The sequence below is a fragment of the Diadema antillarum genome, unplaced genomic scaffold, assembly GCF_040938485.1.
Source record: "Diadema antillarum isolate AM-2024a unplaced genomic scaffold, OU_Dant_1.0 scf00000087, whole genome shotgun sequence".
Taxonomy (NCBI): Eukaryota; Metazoa; Echinodermata; class Echinoidea; order Diadematoida; family Diadematidae; genus Diadema; species Diadema antillarum.
The window spans coordinates 2,287,874-2,305,541 of NW_027270976.1; the positions used below are offsets into that span (position 1 = coordinate 2,287,874).

The 17,668-nt window shown below is 37.6% G+C and overlaps 1 protein-coding gene across 2 annotated transcripts in view; it reads right to left on the reverse strand.

The window, feature by feature from the left end:
- The window catches only part of LOC139718065 (BTB/POZ domain-containing protein 7-like), a 102,948-nt gene that overhangs the window by 35,468 nt on the left and 49,812 nt on the right, over positions 1 to 17,668 (reverse strand). For both annotated transcript variants that reach the window (XM_071629560.1, XM_071629562.1), the window contains 4 exons: positions 12,786 to 12,861; positions 7,600 to 7,745; positions 4,818 to 4,976; positions 2,542 to 2,713 (listed from right to left, as the gene is read on the reverse strand). In XM_071629560.1, the coding sequence (XP_071485661.1) occupies positions 2,542 to 2,713; positions 4,818 to 4,976; positions 7,600 to 7,745; positions 12,786 to 12,861 (553 nt within the window). The remainder of the gene's footprint in view (positions 1 to 2,541; positions 2,714 to 4,817; positions 4,977 to 7,599; positions 7,746 to 12,785; positions 12,862 to 17,668) is intronic.

Here is a 17,668-nt window from a genome sequence, read left to right on the forward strand (position 1 = left end):
GGATGGCGATCGGCTGCCTTTAAGACCGGTGAATCGGGGCAAAATCGTGTAGTGTGCGGCGGGCTTAAGTCTTTGAATACCAATGATACCACAAGTTATTGCACTGAGTATCAATGACATCACTGTCACCTGAGCTACCAGCACATTATCAGTAGGAAAAGAATGACATCCTAAAGTTTTTGTTTCCTCAATATGTGCTTGTTTGCTAACACATATCAAGTATCACTACAGTCCTTGGATCAGTACATAAAATTGCCAATTTGGTTTACAGATCATTAAGATTAACCATTCTTATCAGACATAATAAGCTTGCGCACTGTTTTCATCGTAAACCCTGAGCTCAAGTCCAACAAAAAAATATCAGGTGCAATCACATATGCACCAAAACGTGAGCTTCAGAGCATAAGCATTTGAAAATGCGTTAAAAACATGACTATAAACCTGAACTTAGTGGTGTCTGAACTGCAATCTGAAGGTCAATGTTTTATATGTGCAATAAGACAACACAAGCCATATATCATCAATTCTCCAGGAATAAGCTTGCTGCCTGTCACAAAAGAGTATGTCCATTGATATGAAGCTGTTTCTCTTGCTTTTGATTCTGACGAATCACAAGCACTGAAGTTACCATGAGTACACAATGGTGTTACCTGATGGTATTATAAAATATCTTGTGTCAAGAAACTCGCATTCATTTGAAGAAAAAAAATGCACTAATCTAATACAATTGTAGCTTGGGATATGGTCACAGCTTCCCTAGTAATTATGGTCTTTGGGCTCAACTTGCACATACAATATCAAAAGTAAAGTTTGGAATATATATGCTTGGACAGGCCATATTGGGGATGGGGTGGGGTGGGATCCTGCAACATTGATTATTACGCAGGGGAGGCTGTGAAGGAAATGAGGTACACTCTGGCTGCCTTGTTTTTACTTATTTTGACCTAAGAGACCTCAACTTAAAAAAAAAATAACCAAATACATGTCTCTGGCAACTGCGTATATTGGTGCAGATTGTATTTTTGCTCAAAAGAAAAAATTGTTCATGTGACTTTTGCAGGAAACAGTACATTATGGCATATTGATCTTTGTTTGTTCTTGTTATTGTTTTGTGTCTGTTTGCTTGTTTGTTTTTTAGGAGTAGCACCTTTGATAATCATACCCAGTGTTACTGGACTAATGGTACTTAGATCAAAGATGTGGAATCAGCCTCCTCAGTTACCAAAGTGATTTGTGTTTGTGTGTCTAAATCTTTATTGTCATGACAACTGAAGCTCAAGAAGATAATATAATAAATTCATGAATCCATGCACAGATTTCAAATGTACAGCCATGGCAATATTCATGGAAAGATATACTGTAGGTCTATAATTTTAGTTTAAATGCTATTCTGTATTTTTCAAAGCAACAAAATAAAGAAAAGACTGCTCCTCATAAGTGATTGATAGCTCTGCAAAGTAAAATGACAAGGTTACAGGGTGAATACAGTGTACATGGAGAACTTCCCCTTCCAAAGTCCACTCATATCAGACTTTGGATAGTACTGTCTAATCTACTTTGCAATCTTATCATGAACATGGGATGGGTTATGCTCATTGATGAAACATTAAATGCACCATAAAGCAGTAATACTATGAAGGCAAAGACAAGGTATGCAACATTTTTTTTTTTTCATGGGTGTCAAAATGTATAAAGTATACAAGTTTATTCTTCAAAGGGTGTTTTTACAAGAGGTTACAAATTTCATGGGGAGGGGCAATAAATTCAGAAATTAATTGGAATGACATGACCTTTGTTCATCTATTTCCCTATCTATCAGATATGCAATCTGTTAAAATGACTTGTCTAGTATCGTGGATAATTAAGAGAGAAAACATTCTGTCAGCTGATTGATATCTAGCAAATTTTACAACATGCCTAAGCATTGCCCCCCCCCCAATAACGAATGCAGTGTACTGTAAACGTGGACATTTTCGCATAAGAAGAATTTTTCTCGTTCAGCCAGGTAAGATGAATTTCACGTTTTCAAATTCCAATCAAGATATATATGAAATAACATTACATATAGCAAGCAAATTATTTGCAAGCTTTTATTACCATGCTAGTTTCATGTTTTACAGAATGCATGACAATTTCTACCCCAAAAAAATTTCCACTTTTACAGTATATTGTTCCCGAAGTGGGAACTTTTGATTTCGCTCCTTGAACAAGGGTAATTCCAATTTTTTCACTCCATCATTCTGGTGCCTGATCATAAAGGCCTTATGAGTCCTGACGCATAACCGTTATAGTGATCAATACTAAACACTTAGACCCTATGCCGGATGTTACGCATGTGCATGGGGTACTGAACCATGATAAACTGATTTCACATTATTCCCAAGTGATGACAAGTTTTCATGACAAGTTTTCATGTATCTTTCTTGAATATGTGATTACATCTACCCTGAGGGAACGTGCCATACTTGGGGGGGGGGGGGGGGGGGGGGGGACGACCTTGATGATTTGTTGTTTGATATGCATGAAGGTTCATCTACTCACCAGGGAATGAGCCTGCAATGACTGAGGGAGGGTAGGACCGCACCCGACTGGTCCAGCGCTCTGAGCAGGCCCCTCTCTCATCCAGCATGTAGAGGGCGTCGGGCACATAGGACATCCTGATACCTCGCTGGCTGGAGTCCATGTCAGACACCACTGGCTCCTCTAGGAAACTCTGACGGGTGAAGATTGACACATGGTTAGCGCTCTAGAGTAGAATTCATTGTTTACAGGAATAGGAAATGGCCTCACAGTGTATTGCAAAAACCTCCTACCACCCCCAATATAAACACATCATTCTGAATGAAAGCATGAACTCAACAACAGTAACTTACAAACTCCACTTACAAACTCCACTACAGTCACATCAGTGTCACATAAACAGTGGTCTCAAGTTGTTTTATACTTGAACATTTATTTATCTTTCCTCAAAATAACATATACTTTGTGCCAACAGCATCCTATCGTCACTAGGTTTTCACAGAGGAAGTAAATACCATCATGCGAATGAAAGAAAAATCTTGCTTCTCAAAACTTTGTCCACCATGCATATGAGAAGTGTTATGAAAGACATCAACTTTGTGTGACCAAGACAGCTATTTAGCATTCTAGTGTTGAGATGTGACTTGTTACACTCTCCATATGGCAACACTATATGGTATAGTCCTTAGAAGGACTGTCAGGAGGAAAAAGGATAATTGAATGGAAACTACAGAAGAAGAGGCCATTACTTTGCTATGATTTAAACGAATACACTAGGCTAATGGCATGTTGAAGTCACAATCCTTGGAGTGAACTTTTCATCAGGTTTGAGTGACTGTCACTGAGAAATGTTTGCAACACAAGTTCCCTAGATGATAACAAACTGAATAAAATTAAATGAAAGTTTTCCATCTGTCACTACCTCGCAAGGAAGTGGTTGGACTTAAATACCCCCTGACTACTGGCAACTTGTGTGAATCGAATTGAATGAAATTGAATTTGATTGAATTGAACTGATTTGTTTTACTTGGTTATCAGGGCCAATAAACCTTGTGAGTAAACAACCATAGATCTGATGGCTTGCTTTATATTAGGGTCACAACTGCTGCAGCCAGGGGACTTGAACAAAGGACATTGTGATTGATAGTCTGTGGTCTTATCCACCAAGCCACAAGAGCTCATCAGTTTGTGTACACTGTTAGCACGAGTATGAGGTGGTGGGCCTCAAAGGGTTAAAGAAGTCCCAATCTGATGTCAGTAACCGAATATGGATGACACCTCATGGAGCTGTGGGAGGGTGTGCATGAGCTGCTACCTTCAAATGGCAGGCTTCACACCAGATCTGAGATAAAGTATGGCACGCTCATCGGTGTGTGAATAGCTTTAGTTGTAACTTCAGCCTCATTTTATTCATTAATCTCATTTTTAGATATCCAATGTTCATTACAGTTTACTTATTATTTGGAGAGGATTATTCAAAACGATGTAGTAGCAGCAGCAACAAAGGCCCAAGCAAAAACAAGTGAGGAGGGTCCCTGAAACATTGATATTTTCACTCCTTCAGAGGTAGTTCACTGAGAATAGGTACTGTGTTGAATCCTGATTTAATCTTGTGCTTTTTCTCTCATTTCTCCTTGTCATAATCAATTTACTTATTCTAATTTTTCATTTGAAAGACGAAGAATGCTACACTTGAGCAAATGTGCAACAGTTACTAGGTAGGCTGTGAACATTAATAATTGAATGACATGAAATGTCAAGTGTAAGGGAAGGATGAACACATAAACACCTGTTCCCAGCTGAGCCACCACTTGCATCCATTGAGATGACTTACAGCCATGCCATCAGATCCATCACATGTGTGTCAGCATGTGGCCATCACACTGACATCTACCTCGGACTAGTCTCGTTTCAAGGCTGTCAACTAGTTTATTCCGATCTCCAAGGTGTGCATATGGCAAATGTAATGATTGTAGAAGACGATGGTTCCAACTCACATATCAATGGTTCCAAGAAGGACTCACAGAGTATCAAGGAGGAGAAATGAAGAGGTCAAATACCTGAAAGCTAAACTAATGACATTGTTTGATATAGGAATTGGATTACAAGAGGAGTTTTCTTACTTTGGAGTACTTAGGGACCCGGCTGAAAAGAGCCATCCCCTTCTGAATCACTATCTGGAGTAAGATTGTTGCTAGTCGCAACAATATACATCATATCTCCACAAGCCTCCTTTGGGCACAGAAAGATAACTTGATATAGTGGGAAAGATACAGTAATCGGTGTAAGGTTTATACCTTAGCTTCCTCCACATAGGGTGTAAAGAGCCTGGGCCTGGGGTAGTGACGCCTCCCCTTCCCTCTCACCCATGGGTTGACTCTGGCAAGCTCATCTCCTGACAGCATGTGGGAGGGCGGGGTAGGTATCAGACCCCTCTTCACTGCACCCGTCAGGGCCTGTGTGGAAGGGAGAGACAGACAGGGTTGGCCTGGGTTATCATATGGTTGGAGATGATTTCCACTACCCTTCAAGAGGAATGTGAATCATAAGTTGCTCATCAAAGATATAATGGCAAAACTTATAAAGGACAGCTTTACTCATGATATTGCATGCACAAAAGTGACCTTGCTCATCCTACTTTTCACAGCTTGATTGACCATTTTAGTGAATCAATGCACACACCACAGACATACATAAAGCCTGTTGAAAGACTTTACCATGCTAATTAACAGCTGCAGATGCCTAACTTCTTGCTTCATGATGTTGCAATAGAATAAAGTGTAAAATTCTCATGGAGGACAAATAGTATTTCTCTTGAATCTGAGGATTACAGCACTCAGTGCTCAGAAAATATCACACTACAGTTTATAATCAAAAAGTCCAACTTCTTCAGGCTGTATCTCGTGTGCTTTTGAATTGGCATGCATCTTTTTTACAGTATATTCTACATTCCTTCAGATTCAAAATATTTTCTCTACATTATAGATTAAAATGAAACTAGAAATGTCGCTATGGCGACTGGTATGCCTCCGCCATAATGCATGATTTTCCTAATAGGTCTAGATAGTACATGTGGACAATGTGTGATTACATTTTCACAAAACTGGCAAAATATTGAAATGACAAGTTTGTCACAAATGTGTTGAATGTTCACCTTCCTTGACCTTGGTTTAATTGGATGAATAGGAGAGCATGTATTTGGGGATTTAAGGACTTTAACTTGACTTTGACCCATTCATACATTTATGCATTGAGTAATTTTCATGGTACCGGTATGGAGAAAAAGTGCAATTTCTGTACTGAATAGTAAATTGTTACCATGTTCATCTGGCCTTTGACCCTAAAATTCATAAGATACTAGTAATTACTTTCAGGTAGAACATGCATAAATATGCAGTAAGTTTCACGATAAATTGAGCCACTTCTGAGATATGGAGGAAAAGTTAGTTCAGCACTTTCACTTGATCTTTGACCTTTTGACCTTTGAGGCAAAAAAAAGAAGAAAAAAAAAAAACTCTCCAGAGAATTTCTATTAGGTTACACATGCATACACCAAGTGTAAAAAAAAAAATAATAATCCTGCTGGCATTGCATGAACATGAGGGAAATAGTAAAAATTTGAAGTGTTGCACTTGACCTTTGACCCCTGACCTTTGACCCCATGAACCCTACATTCTCTAGATAATCACTGCCAGTCAGTACATGTATATACTATGTTCCATGAAGATACCTTGAACAATTTTCCAATTTACAGAGAAAAAAAGGAAGTTTTAATACTTTTACTCGACCTTTTGACCTTTGATCTTTGACCTCATGACCCAAACTTTCACCAGAGAATCTAAATTGGGTAATACATGTATACACTAAGTTTCAAGAAAATATCTTCTGGCATTGCGTAGATATGGTGGAAATAGTGAAATTTTATGTATTTGACCTTGACCTTTTGACCTTTGACCTTGAGCATGTGCACCCAAAAGTTGATAGGCACAACTTCACCCCCTAATACACATACATGCCAAGTTTCATTAGGATACCTCAACAGATTTGATAGTTACCTTGTCCACAAAATTCATTACGGACGGACGGAAAGACGGACGGACGGAAGGACGGACGGACGGAAGGACGGACGGACGGACGGACGGACGGACGGAAGGACGGACGGACGGACGGACAACCCGAAAACATAATGCCTCCGGCACCACTTCGTGGCGGAGGCATAAAAAAAAAAGGGTCAAGTGGTAAGGGTTCTCCACTCAACAACATAATTTCGTTCTATCACAAATGTTAAGAATCAAGTTCTGCTCATACATACACCTTCCAACAAACAAAATGAGCTGACATTCAACTAAAAAATTTCAAAGACAATTGTAGGTAATTTCTTATACAGGCCAGGTCACCCTCATGTCAGAACAGACATCAAAGATTGTCTATAAGAAACAAGAATAAACTATGCACACACATACACATGCACACACATTTGATACAGGAAAAAAAAATGTATGCTGTTTATCTATTTCTATCTATTCACTTAGCTTCAACCTCCTTTTAAAGGGATGGTATAGTATTGGTGGAGATGAGAATAGGGCTTTTAACTTTTTTTGCGAGATATCAAGAAACCACTCATGAAGTAGTACAGACCATACCATTCTAAGGGGAATTCGAAGTTTATTCAATGAAAATTGGTTTTGGAATAGCTGAGATATCCAAAAACAAAGTAAAACAAAGTGATCGTAATCATTATGATAGCTCTGTTTTGGATATCTCAGTCATTTCAAGACCAGTTTTAATCAAATCAATATTCTTCTCGGAATCATATGTTCTTTCATATTTCACAAAAGGTTTCTCATTATCTCACCATAAAATGTTAGAAACCTGTAGTTAGGTCTCAAATGAAACTATACGGTCCCTTTAAGTAAAATAGACCAAAACTTTTGACTCTTCCAGGTGTGGCCAGAGAGAAGGAAGGAGTGCATGTCTGTATTCCAGAAGAGGAGAGATGATGATACACCATGTCTCAGACACGGGCCAACAGGTGGTATCTCCTGGAGTCAGCCCAAGACAATAGGTGCAGTGGCTTACCTCATGGTCTCTGGGTATGATATGCTCCAGTCTGACCAGGGGTAGGAGACTGCTGATGATCTCCCTCAGCTCCCCTGTATCCAGGTCCCTTCTCTTGATCCCCTTCCTGCTCACACTATGCTGGGTGTGGCTGACCAGGTTGGGCTCTGAAACGCACATCAATGGTGAACATCAATTACACCATGCTACACAAAGCTAATCACTTCATTCGAAATGCAGCAAAGTGGTTGCAAACACCACCAGTCATACCATCAATTTCAGCCGATCACTTCATTTGAAACAGAGCAGATTATCATTGACAAGTTACAGATCAATTTGACTAGTTATAAGAATATTGCTATACTCATCAACCTACTCTCACTTAGGATGCAATAGTTTGATCACTGCACAATCATGGTAATATCCTCATCATGACTTGAGTTCAAGCATTTATTTATTTATTCATTTATTTATCAATTTATTTATTTATCTATCTATCTGTTCATTTATTTATTGGCTTCTATGCATTTATCTTTTTTCTTTCACTTCTATATGGAAGTAATTTCTGTAACGTTAGCCTAAAAAGTTAGTGTCCTAGCATATTTCGCAATGAAACAACTTTTCAGACTTAACATTAAGCCATCTACAGATTCAAGTTGACAAAGTGCGGGCAATGTCTATGAAGTGGGTTATTTCTCTAGATGAGACAATATAATCAAATCATAAAATACAGCAATCATTGCAAGTTCTTAATGTATATTCAATTTCTTCTGCAGAAAGCTATAAAAAGGCTGCTGCCTGTGAAGTTCATGACAAAAAAAAAAAATCTATTCAGTGTACATGTATCAAATTTGTATGATGAGTTGGGATAATAACATTAATTAAACTAATCATCTTTTTTAATTCACATACTTTAAACCAAAACCAAGAAAATGTGAGTATTTTTGTGATCAAGTCACTGCTTTTGTAAGCAACTGTTTTTTGGGTTTTTTTTTTTGTGGTTTTTTTTTTTCAATGCTTAAAGGAAACTCTGGTCTGTGCTGTTAATCACATTAAGAGGACACAATGCAAAGAAACTAGTTCAGAGACACAGAATATTGAAACGCATGATAGAATTTTTCCAGATAAACAGGCACACGTATTAGATGTGTTATATTACTGCATAAAACTTGAGCGAACTGGGATGAAAAAGTCTGGCAAATACACTGTATGCTGTAGATGAGGTGACAATTTTAGCCTACAGCCCAAGGGATAAAAGAGTAAAAGTCTGGTTTCTCAAACCCTGATATAAATATCTCTAGCAGGGAAAATTGGATATCACTTTTGATAGGGGAAAAATACAATACACAGTGAATATGCACAACAAAGGCCAGAATTGCGCTGCAGTCTCGTATTACTGCACTAACTACTCCCTTGCTACTGCTCATTTACTCACTCCCGTCAGCAGTATAGCACTCTAATGCAGCACGTAACCCAAGGCAAACTAAATATTACATCACTTCATCTCTTCCACCATGTTAATCTTCAGGGGTCTCTGATAGTACAATGAACCCTAACACATATGTTGGCATTTATGCTCCATCATTTGCCAGAGTCAGCGAGAGCTGGGTGCTTATTAAAGTAACATGATATATCCATTACTGCCTAAGCCAAATTATTACTTGAATTTCCCTACAGCAAAGGCTGCCGCCTCCCACAGGTTTTGAGACCACATTTTCTCATATATCTAATTGACAGAATATAACATAGACAAAATTATGGAACAGCCACGCATTTCATCAAACTTCCTGTGAGCAGAAAACACCTAATACAGGCAAAATTTGGCATGAAATACTAGTGAAAACAACAACATTGGAGTTTTGGTTGGTTTTGAAATTGAGTTTGTCACAGAATTGACCAAAGGGTGACACAGAACGTCTTTGGGACATCCTGTGTGGTCAATCCATAATTTTCATTTTTGGACTCCATTTTTGGTTGGGCTTATTAGAGATGTCTGCCATCGTATGACAGAATGGCCACACACACACAAAAAAAGACCCATGAATTGTGAATGATGCATGCCATAGAATTCTCTGGGACAAAATAGATTCAATACTTCACAATACACTGTACCTTTTAAACAATCAGTATGTAAAACCAAATTTTCTGATCAAATGTTTTTGTCCTAGTTAACAGATGACCCCTAGTTCTCTTGTTTACACACAGGAAAAAGCATTGTGGTAGTTTGAAAATAGGAATTCTTAACTTGTTGCCATAGGAAACCTGGTGTACCATGCAGACCAGATACAAAATTACCTCACATCTTGCAAGTATTGATAAAAAGGGGGTAGAAGTTTTACTACATAATGATGGACAGGTGTAGAGAGTCAACTATGAGTAAACTTGCATTGGTATCATTATTTTGATATGATGATGATTACTGTTATCATCAGCACTATCACTAGTGGCAGTATCATTTGCATCATATAATCATTGTTGACTGTGATTTTCAACATTACTGAATCTTTGCATTATCAGAATCAAAAGTATTATCACCATTATCATTATCAATAGTAATGATCATTGTTCAATTCTTATTTCATGCAGTTGAATACAGATTATTATTGATGCATCCGCCAAATGGACTGACACACACGAAATAGTGCATGAAACATTGACTTCCAAAACTCTGAGGATAAATGGAATTTAGTTGAATGCAACTATGAAAAGTATCACTGAGCTGAAGTGTTTTTCAAGTGTATTGATATCAAATATATATTACAATATGGGACCAGCACAAATATCAATTTCTGTTTACAATGAAAATATAGCAATAGTTTAATCCAAGCAAATCTAATATTCCCATGCCCTTATGAAGTTAGGCTGAAATCAGTGCAAAAACTACTGGTAGGAATCTCGCTTTTGTAATAAAGGCAGTCACAAAGTCACCAGTCAATCCAATCAGAATGAGGCAATCCTACTCTACTTGTTATTTTCCCCTTCAAATATCCTGGGGTGATATTACATGTCTGCAATTTCGTTTGGATGGAATATTGCAGAACACTGGATCTATGACTCCAAACATTTTTTTTTTTTTTTTTTGCCATTTACAGAAATATCTCGCATGCAATTTTAAAGTTACTTGTGAGTAAGAAGGTTAAGTTCAGCAATGAATAAGGGAATTCACACACCATTAAGTCTAAAATTGTGTTTTGTGCCTTCAGTTCTTGCACAACAGAGGACAATCCTTTGCCAAAGTCATGGCAAAATAATATGGCAATGTATGAAATATGGACAGGAAAAGGATTAGCTGTCTTTCCTTTTCAATGTTGTAAGCTGTGAAAGAATTCCCCCCACCACAGTCCTGCACAATTGATTTCCTGTAGAAATTTGCGTGCAATTCTACAATGTACAATCTCGTGCATAATCGCAGGATGACATTTCATCCCACTCCATTATCACAGCCAATCCAATCAGGGAAGGACAGGAAGTGTTAGTTAGGCGACAATTTCACTCCCCAGCCCTGATCCAGTCAAAGCCAATGGTGCGTGGGGGCACACTTCGTCAAATGACTAAATCATAGCTCACTCATTGACACTGGCTTGCCAGAAACTGGTGCTGTGACCAAATGTGGACCTCTCATCAACCTAGTCATGTTAATATTACTAGAAAGATATGCATGGAACTCTGTGTCCATATGTTTTCATGTTTCATATCGTATAATGGAAATATAGCCTTTCTTTCTTAAATGAACTCACATGTATGAACTTTAACTGATCTTATGATAGGTGTAATCATAACATGTTTGCTTGTATGCAAAGACATTCAGCTGTGATACGCACTATCATACAATTTTATTTAGCACATACAGCAGAACAGCTGCCAGTTAAGCTGACCACGCTGGCATGCATCCATTTCTGATTTGATGATCTATGATGCTGGTGAATTATAGAGCAACCTCAATCACCCTCTGTTAATATAGTGGTACATAATGAACTAATTTCCCTATAATCCAACAATTCTGAAAACCCAATTCGATGAATTCAAAGCTTCTGACTAACAAAAGCTAAAACCACTTTTTTGCCAAATTTTTTCCTTTCAGGCCCCTCTCATGAGACAAACTCATGAAAATAAAATCCAATTCAATGTCAAACACAAGAGTATTTTCACAGCTCTGTAATTGATAGCACATGTGATTCAGGAAATAAACAGCTTTTTACAATGTCAACAGCGTTTTTCATTGCCAACACAATACAGCGTCTTCAAGGCTACTTCTGAAGTGCTTTGTCTTTTCCACTTCTTCCTTTGTAGGGATGAGTGGTGATACATCATGAAAAGTCTGAGAATCCAGACTTCATTAGGTTTTAAACTCAATAGCTGTATCATAAGAGGAAAATATACATCTCTTTTACAAGGACCATTCATACTGATGGTGAAAAAATTACATTAGAAAACTATTCCCATTAAAGAGACTGTAAAGTACTGGTTGAGGTGGGGATTCATGTTTTGAACATTCCTAAGTGAGATAATGAGAAACCTCTTATGAAAGATGAAAGAGCATGTAATTTTAAGAAGGATTCAATGTTTATTTGATGAAAATTGGCTTTCAAATGGCTGAGATATCCCAAAAAGTGATAATAATAAAAGGTGACAGGCCACGCCTTTTAATAGGATCTCTTTATTTCACCTGTTTTTAGATATCTCAGCCATTTCAAAACCGATTTTCATCAAATAAACTTTGGATACCCCTTCGAATTGCATGCTCTTTGACATCTCATAAAGTGGTTTCTGAATATCTCGCAAAACGTTAAAAACTAAATCCTCACCTCAGCCAGAACGGTACACACCCTTTAAAGCTGTTAATCTACTGAGCGAAATACTAACTGAAACATTGCCAGAAATGTCACATGTTCCGCAGTACCAAGTGTGCTTTTGTGATTTGCAGTGAGATCCCCTATCACAGAAAATTTGCTTGTGACTTCCATTCAATACTTTTTTTCATGGTCATATGGAAACAGCCAGGCAGCCAGGTAGACTATGCATGCAGGAAAGAGCAGCGAAGAATTTCCAAGTATTTCTCAAGCGCAGTAAGATCCCTACAATGTACTTTTCAATGCAGTGTGCATTGGAGAGATCAAACATGGCAAATCTGAAAGTTGCGATGTTTTGCAGTGAGAATGGGCCTTTAGATATAACACACTGTTTGGGGCAAACCAATCGAGACTTACCTCTTTCTTCCATCCTCTTGATCAACTGGTACTCTCCCCACCTCACCACTGCCTTCAAGATGTCCGCCTCTGCCACCTAATCAAGACAAAGATTCAAAGAGGTAAAACAACTTGTTATAATGAAGGATGCTGAATGCAGGCATTTTGTTTTCAAGAATTGTGACTTTTCCATGACAAATAATTGTGAATATACAGTTGAACCTCTATTATCCGGCCTCCCTTTATCCGGATCTCTCTATTATACGGACGCAATCTCGCCGTGATTTTTTTTTTTTTGGTATTATAATTACGGGAGGAAAGGGGGATTCCCAACTCCATGAGAACTCCTACACAAACACAAATGAATTACATATACTTGATACATTTCTTAATAATCATTTATGTAAATCATCCCAAGAATTTATAAAAGAAAATGATTTCATTCTTGCAAACACAAACCTCTATTTTGGGGTCTGTTACTGAGTGTAACAATGAAAAGGTTGCAGTATACACATTAACACATGTGGTACTACAATGGGCTACATCAGTACATGTGTATGTATATGTACATGTATAAAGCATTGAGTCTCCCATATCCGGCCAAATCCCTTATCCGGATGAGCCCAGGTCCCGACTTGTCCGGATACGAGAGGTTCAACTGTAATCACAGAAACAAAACAGAGACATTGAAATGCATGTAAACTAGATAATTACATGGAAGGTATGACTGTAACTTTTATCTGTTCAGTTAATCCTTGCATGGAATCTGTGATTGTTGTGTTACCCGGACTTCTGTATCAAAATCATTTTATGTGTAAGTTTTCAATCTTTCTCCTTCAAACTTTCTCCATGAAATTCTCCTCAAGAAACATAAAAGTCAAATTTTTACACCTACAAGATAAATCATGAATCTATCCATAAAAATACAAGAAAAGTACAATTTTGGACAAATGATTTCTATACCAATTCCTTCATTTAATGTGATTTTTTCTTTATTCACTGTATATCTAATTTGAAAATTCAGAGAAAATTCCCCTTTAACATACATAAAGTGTAATGGACTACATAAAGAGTACAAGACAGCCTGCCTAAACCAAGCAGGTAACAGGTAACTTGTTGGGGGTAGGACAACAAAAACTCTGAAGGCATTTATGGCTTAGAGCAGTTAAAGGACAAGTTCACCTTCACAAACATAAGGATCGAGAAAATGTAGCAATATTAGTAGAACACATTATTGAAAGTTTGAGGAAAATCGGACAATCCGTTCAAAAGTTATGAATTTTTGAAGTTTTTGTGCAGTAACCGCTGGATGGGAAGACTACTGCAGTGTACGATGTCACATGCGTACAACAATATAAGGAAAATATAAAGAGAATTTCACAAAATTGCATCTTTTGAAAAAAATACACATTCCCTTGACTCGTTACCGACATATGTCATGGGTAATATTATTCCCCCTACCTTTAGAAAGAGGCAAGTCAAATGCTCTTTTATTATGCGAAAAAAATGAAAATATGTTGAATTTTCTTTACATTTTCTTTATACTGTTGTACGCATATGACTCACAAGCTGTAGTAGTCTCCTCGTCCAGCAGTTCCAACACAAAAATTTAAAAAATTCATAACTTTTGCATCGATTGTCCAATTTTCCTCAAACTTTCACTGATGTGTTCTACTAATATTGCTGCATTTTCTCAATCCTTATGTTTATAAAGGTGAACTTGTCCTTTAATTTGTAATATGAGCATGTAATCCTTACATGCACAGTTAACAAAAATTAGAGTTTATCTTTCAATTGCCACAAAGCTGTGAAGCACTGTTTTTCATCTTTTCTTTTCTTTTTTAAGATGAAAGTCTGGCAGTGATGGATACTTCCCTTAAATGGCAAACAGGGAATAAGTCACTGACATCACTGTCAAAGACAAAAATAGAAGTGACCGTAAAACAGATTATACATCAAATTTCTCTGAAAGCAGCACACACTTAATCTACCTTTATGAATCATCAAAGGAATTGATGATTTGGCACACCGGAAAAAAAAAAATACACAGTGCACACAATGAATGACAGCAAGCTCAGGTGAAAGTATCAATAGATGAACACAGACTCTACATTATACATTAATAAAGAAGAGAGAAGAAATTGAAACAAACGAGGAATGGGAATATACGACGTATCTGTGACTTTATCAGGAGCTCTTTGACAAGCACTGCAAGAAGTTGTCGTGAACACAAGATGTGGCCAGTGAAATGCAAACATTCAATCAACCCACAACCCACGCGGGACTAAAGCAATCCTCAGATTGAGCGGTGGTGACAGCACTATCATACTTGGATAGCAAGATGGGTACAGCACAAGGAGGGTTATCAACAAAGAATGATACATCAAACATTGATTGCAAAATCAGTCATGTACCACTTTACCAAAAAGAAATAGGGAAGATGGATCTTCAAGATTTTGTATTCAAAGAATATCTTGGTTCAATAAAACATTACATGCTCTGAACTATGATTCTATAAAGGGCTTTTTACACTTGTAAATTTTTGCTTAGTCCCGTACCAACGGTGGGGCTAAGGGGGGGGGGGGGCCTTAGCCCCACCGTTGGTACGGGACTATTCTTAGCCCACTTTCTGTTTACACTCGTTTTTGCCAAAGTGGGCTAGCCCCACCGATAGTCCGGTACTATCTGGCCCTGCAAAATAGCAGGGTTAGCACCGCAATTGCGGTGCCAAGCAAGTGAGTGTAAACAGAACGAAAAAATAATCCTGGGCTAAGCGACGGAGACGAAGTCCGACCCTCACTGACCAATCAGAAATGAGGTAATCAAGTGCTGCTGGTGTGTGCGTGTACGTGTACAGTACACAGCGTAATCATGAATATTCATGTGGTTTGGAAAGTCCGGGGCTAAGAAATACGAGTGTAAAAAGGTCAGTTTTCTCCTCAGCCCCGGACAAGAGATAGTACGGGACTAATTGGCGAGTGTAAAAAGCTGAAAAAATTGGTACGGGACTAACGATAGTCCTGGGTCAGAAAAAGTCCGGGGCTAAGAAACACAAGTGTAAAAAGGGCTTAAGAAAAGGGGGATACACAAAGCTAATCTCCAAACACTTTTTTTTTGCCATAAATAAAAAACAACAGTCATACACAAAATCAATATTTTCAAATTCGTGCTGTTATTGATTTCAGAGGAATTGATGGTAACACATTGTTGATTCCCTTCAAAGACGACTAGGAATGCAAATGATAAACAAGTTTAATATTACCTGTCCCTTCTACGAGCTCTTCATTCCATCAAAACATGAGCTGCTCACTCAATATTCATTCTCTGCCTCACAGATAAAAGTTTACAGTGCACTAACAAGACGGACTCAGGACAGTGACTGCCTTGCATTTTTTTTTTCATATCCTAATTGTCTAATTTCAAGTGTGGCACAGGTTCTTTCAAAGGTTATTGCACATTCATCATTTCAAGGACATTCAAATGCATGATATATACAAAGGAGTCACTTGCCTCCAAGTTTTCATGAGAAAGCAAATGGGCTGATCTTCAAAGAAGAACCGAATCAAATCAATTCTACCTCAATACTTCTTAATCAAATGTAGAATTGGAAGTGACTGCCGCAGAATCAGCAATCAACAGAAGAACGCTTGCTCAAGACTCTCCCTCTGTCTCTCTTTTTCTTTATGACCTCTCTCTCTCCCTCTCTCTCTCTACTGAAATTTTGTTTAACCATTTGAAGATGAATGTCATGAACAAACATCTTCACTTGATTAACTTACCTGGTGTATTTGGTTAACATTCATACCTAACTTTTTAATTTAAATGTCATCACTGCTTTATAAATCTGAATGAAATTTGGAGTATTAGTATCTATTACATGAAAGACGTCAGTTATTACAATCAACATATAAGCCCTGAGATATATTACTTCTTCCTCTCTGGGAGTATCCTCATTATTTGGTAAAATTTTTCAGAATAACAACAACAATGTATTTACGTCACGAACTAAATGACAACACAAATACACTGTATGTACTGAAGGTTTTGCTTTAAGAAAAAATGCAAGCCTCAATACATTTCATCAGTTTTCACTGCTACACTGTGTACATGCTTGACTGATTTACTAAATTTTCTGCTACTGTTCCTACATGAACACCTCAAGAAATATTTTGCTATTCTGCCATATTTTCAAACACACATGGCCTTTAATGTTGAATGTGGTCAACATTCGAAAAAGAGATTCTCTTTTCAATATCAAAAATGACTGGTTAATGCGTAAATTGAAACTGCAGTTTAGACAAAAATGCTGCTCTGAATCAAATGATTTATATCTAAACAACCCTAAACGTTGTTGTTGTTGTTGTTGTTGTTGTTGTTGTTGTTGTTGTTGTTGTTGTCGTTGTTGTTGTTGTTGTTGTTGCTGCTGCTGCTGCTGCTGCTGTTGTGGTGGTGGTGGGGTTTTTTTGTTAGATAATGAAGACTTGTTTTGTTCAGCATTACAAAATTCCTGCCAATCAAAGCAACCAATACAGGTTACAGAGTAACGTGTTTTCACCAGCAGTTTACAACTTTGATATTTTGCCTTTTATCTGAAACAAATATTTGTGTTTCATTGCCTGGAATGGGCACAGTGATACAAGATATTATAGTGTTAAATACATGTGTTTTTTTTTTCCAAATATTGAACTTTATTCAACCATGTAGAGGAAATTTGTTCACTCTATTTTGCAACTATTCAGTGTTCTCGCAACCAATTAATTTCCTTCAAGGTTGGTACGCCTAATTTGATAATGTTCAAGCTAATGGTCCTTGACTTGGATAGAATTAACTTGAATTCATGTCTAATTGTTGCTAATTTGACAAACATTTCAAAGTGAATGCTGAGAGAGAAAAAATAGAAGAAA